This window comes from Psammomys obesus, unplaced genomic scaffold (genome assembly GCF_907164565.1).
Source record: "Psammomys obesus unplaced genomic scaffold, mPsaObe1.curated_primary_1811, whole genome shotgun sequence".
NCBI classification, from domain to species: domain Eukaryota; kingdom Metazoa; phylum Chordata; class Mammalia; order Rodentia; family Muridae; genus Psammomys; species Psammomys obesus.
The window spans coordinates 68175-71290 of NW_026590503.1; the positions used below are offsets into that span (position 1 = coordinate 68175).

A 3116-nucleotide genomic window follows, 5' to 3' on the forward strand; every position below is an offset into this window, starting at 1 on the left:
AGAAAAAAATCTTTATAATTTGAGATTTACTTTCTTTTTGGAGTTCTTTTGAAACAGGGTATCTCTACATAGCTATGGTTCTCTTGGCACTCACTATGTGGATCAAGCTGGCCTCAACCTCAGACAGATTGGCTTGCCACTCTCTCCCAAGTGCTGGGATTACAGGGATGGCTATCTTTGAATCAGAGAATGGATAAAATAAGATTTAAAAGGAAATCAGCAATTGTTTTGATGAATGGTAATACTTCTTGAAATTCTACAATAATATAAACTAAAAATAATTTCATATTTTCTCTATAACTGAGTTATTTTCTTTGTCTTGTTAATTTTAGCCATTTAAAAATGTTTGAAATGTTTCTGTGTGTATACACCTGTACCATGGCATGTATGCAGCAGTGAAAGGACAACTTATTGGTGTTTATTATGTACTTTTCCTATGTGAGTTCTAGGGACAAAATCCAGGGAGTCATTTGGTTCAAGTGACCTCACTGGACCTTATTTGGGTTCAAAAATTATTTATCTATGTTCTAGTGTATGAGTGTGCATATGCCACAGCCCAAATGTGGAAATATCATAAAAATACCTAGGCACAATATAGGTCTTCTAAGGATTGAACTCAGGTTATCAGGCTTAGCAGAAACCAACTTTTGCAAATGAGACAATTCTCTGACATTTGCGGTTATGAAAAAGTGTTATGAACAAGTTTTATTTCTAAGAATAAGCTAACACATTCAAAAAAAATTTAGCAGTATATCATTTTCATTTGCAAATAGGATTATTCAAATTGTCCTGCTTACTTCATCCTTAGATGACAATATGTTTATAATCTAAAAGGAAGACAGTATTTTACTGATGTACTGTTTCAACTAATCTTATTTGTGCATCAGTGAGATGGCTTAGTGGGAAATGTCATGGCCTAAAAACCCATAAATACATCATACACACACACACACACACACACACACACACACACAAAGACACATTGACATCCATAATTAAAATTAAAACAAATTGTTAAACACATTTTTAGTCATGTTTTTATTGCATTTATTCTAAGCATTTATTTCTATAACTCAAGTGTTGAGGAATCTAAAGGCTTACCTACAGTTTTTCTTCATCATGAACTGGTTCATCTCACAGAAAATAAGCATGTAAGCATTTAAGAGAAACCAATCCTTCTCAATTGGTGGTATCATTTGGGGAAATTTTAGGAAATGTTGCCCTGCTGAAGGAAATATGTCACTTGGGGTGGGCTTGAGTGTTTACATCCATACAGCATTTCTAGTTCCCACTCTCTGCTTCATGCTGCAGGTTGAGAATGTGGGCTTCCCACTTTAGCTGCCATGTATGACATTTGTGATGCCAATTTCATAATGATCCTATGTCCCTATGGAACCACAAGCCAAATTAAACTTTTATACATTGTCTTAGACATTATGTTTTATTACACAACAGAAAAGGCACCACTACACATCCTAAGCAGACCTCATAACACAAAGGCATTGAGTACATCCATAAGGTTTCCCTCCAGTGTGTGTTCTTTTCTGCATTTGGAGATAACTGTGAAGGGCAAAGGCTTTACAACATTGCTTACATTCATAGGGTTTCTCTCCAATATGAATACTTTTGTGATAATGAAGACTATAATGTGCAAAGGCTTCACCATGTTAAATGCATTCATAGTATTTCTTTCCAGTATGATTTCTTACATGCCTTTGAATATCACTGTGACATACAAAAGCTTTACTACATTGGTTATATTCATAGGGTTTCTCTCCATTATGTATTCTTTTATGTATTTGGAGACTTTTGTGATGTGAAAAGGCTTTATCACACTGATTACATTTGTAGGGTTTCTCTCCAGTATGTGTTCTTTTATGTACTTGAAGATAACCATGATATGCAAAGGCTTTACCACATTGGTTACATTCATAGGGTTTCTCCCCAGTATGTGTTCTTTTATGTATTTGAAGATAATCATGATATGCAAAGGCTTTACCACACTGATTACATTCGTAGGGTTTCTCTCCAGTATGTGTTCTTTTATGTATTTGGAGACAACTGGGTTGTAAAAAGGCCTTATCACATTGATTACATTTGTAAGGTTTCTCTCCAGTATGAAATCTTTCATGTCTTTGAAGTTGACCATGATGTGCAAAGGTTTTACCACATTGGTTACATTTATAAGGTTTCTCTCCAGTATGTGTTTTTTCATGTATTCGGAGATAACTGTGTTGTGAAAAGGCTTTATCACATTGATTACATTTGTAAGGTTTCTCTCCAGTATGTGTTCTTTTATGTTGTCGGAGACTACTGAGAAATGCAAAGGCTTTACTACATTGATCACATTTGTATGGTTTCTCTCCAGTATGTGTTCTTTTATGTATTCGGAGACTACTGTGACATGCAAAGGCTTTACCACATTGAATGCATTCATAGGGTTTCTCTCCAGTATGTGTTCTTCTATGTACTTGAAGATAACCATGATATGCAAAGGTTTTACCACATTGATTACATTCATAGGGTTTCTCTCCAGTATGTGTTCTGTTATGTATTTGGAGATAACTGTGTTGTGAAAAGGCTTTATCACATTGATCACATTTGTAAGGTTTCTCTCCAGTATGTGTTCTTTTATGTATTTGAAGATGACTGTGACATGCAAAGACTTTACCACATTGATTACATTCATAGAGTTTCTCTCCAGAATGTGTTCTGTTATGTATTTGGAGAATACTGTAATGTGTCAAGGCTTCACCATATTGAATATGTTCATGGGGTTTCTCTTCAGTATGTGTTCTTTTATGTATATGAAGTTGACCACGATAAGCAAAGGCTTTACCACAATGTTTACATTCATAGGGTTTCTCTCCGGTATGTGTTCTTTTATGTATTCGGAGAGAACTGTGTTGTGAAAAAGTTTTAGCACACTGATTACATTCATAGGGTTTCTCTCCAGCATGAATTCTTTCATGCCTTTGAAGATGACTGAGACATGCAAAGCCTTTACCACAATGTTTACATTCATAGGGTTTCTCTCCAGTATGTGTTCTTTTATGTATTCGGAGATGGCTGTGTTGTGAAAAGGCTTTATTACATTGATTACATTTGTAGGGTTT

At 35.0% G+C, this 3116-nt stretch overlaps 1 protein-coding gene across 1 annotated transcript in view; it reads right to left on the reverse strand.

The window, feature by feature from the left end:
• Positions 1-1422: 1422 nt before the first annotated feature.
• Positions 1423-3116, reverse strand: part of LOC129677020 (zinc finger protein 431-like) — a 23853-nt gene continuing 22159 nt past the window's right edge. The window contains exon 4 of the mRNA XM_055607568.1: positions 1423-3116. This exon is cut by the window's right edge and continues 160 nt beyond it. Coding sequence (XP_055463543.1) covers positions 1668-3116 — 1449 coding nt within the window. The 3' untranslated portion in view covers positions 1423-1667.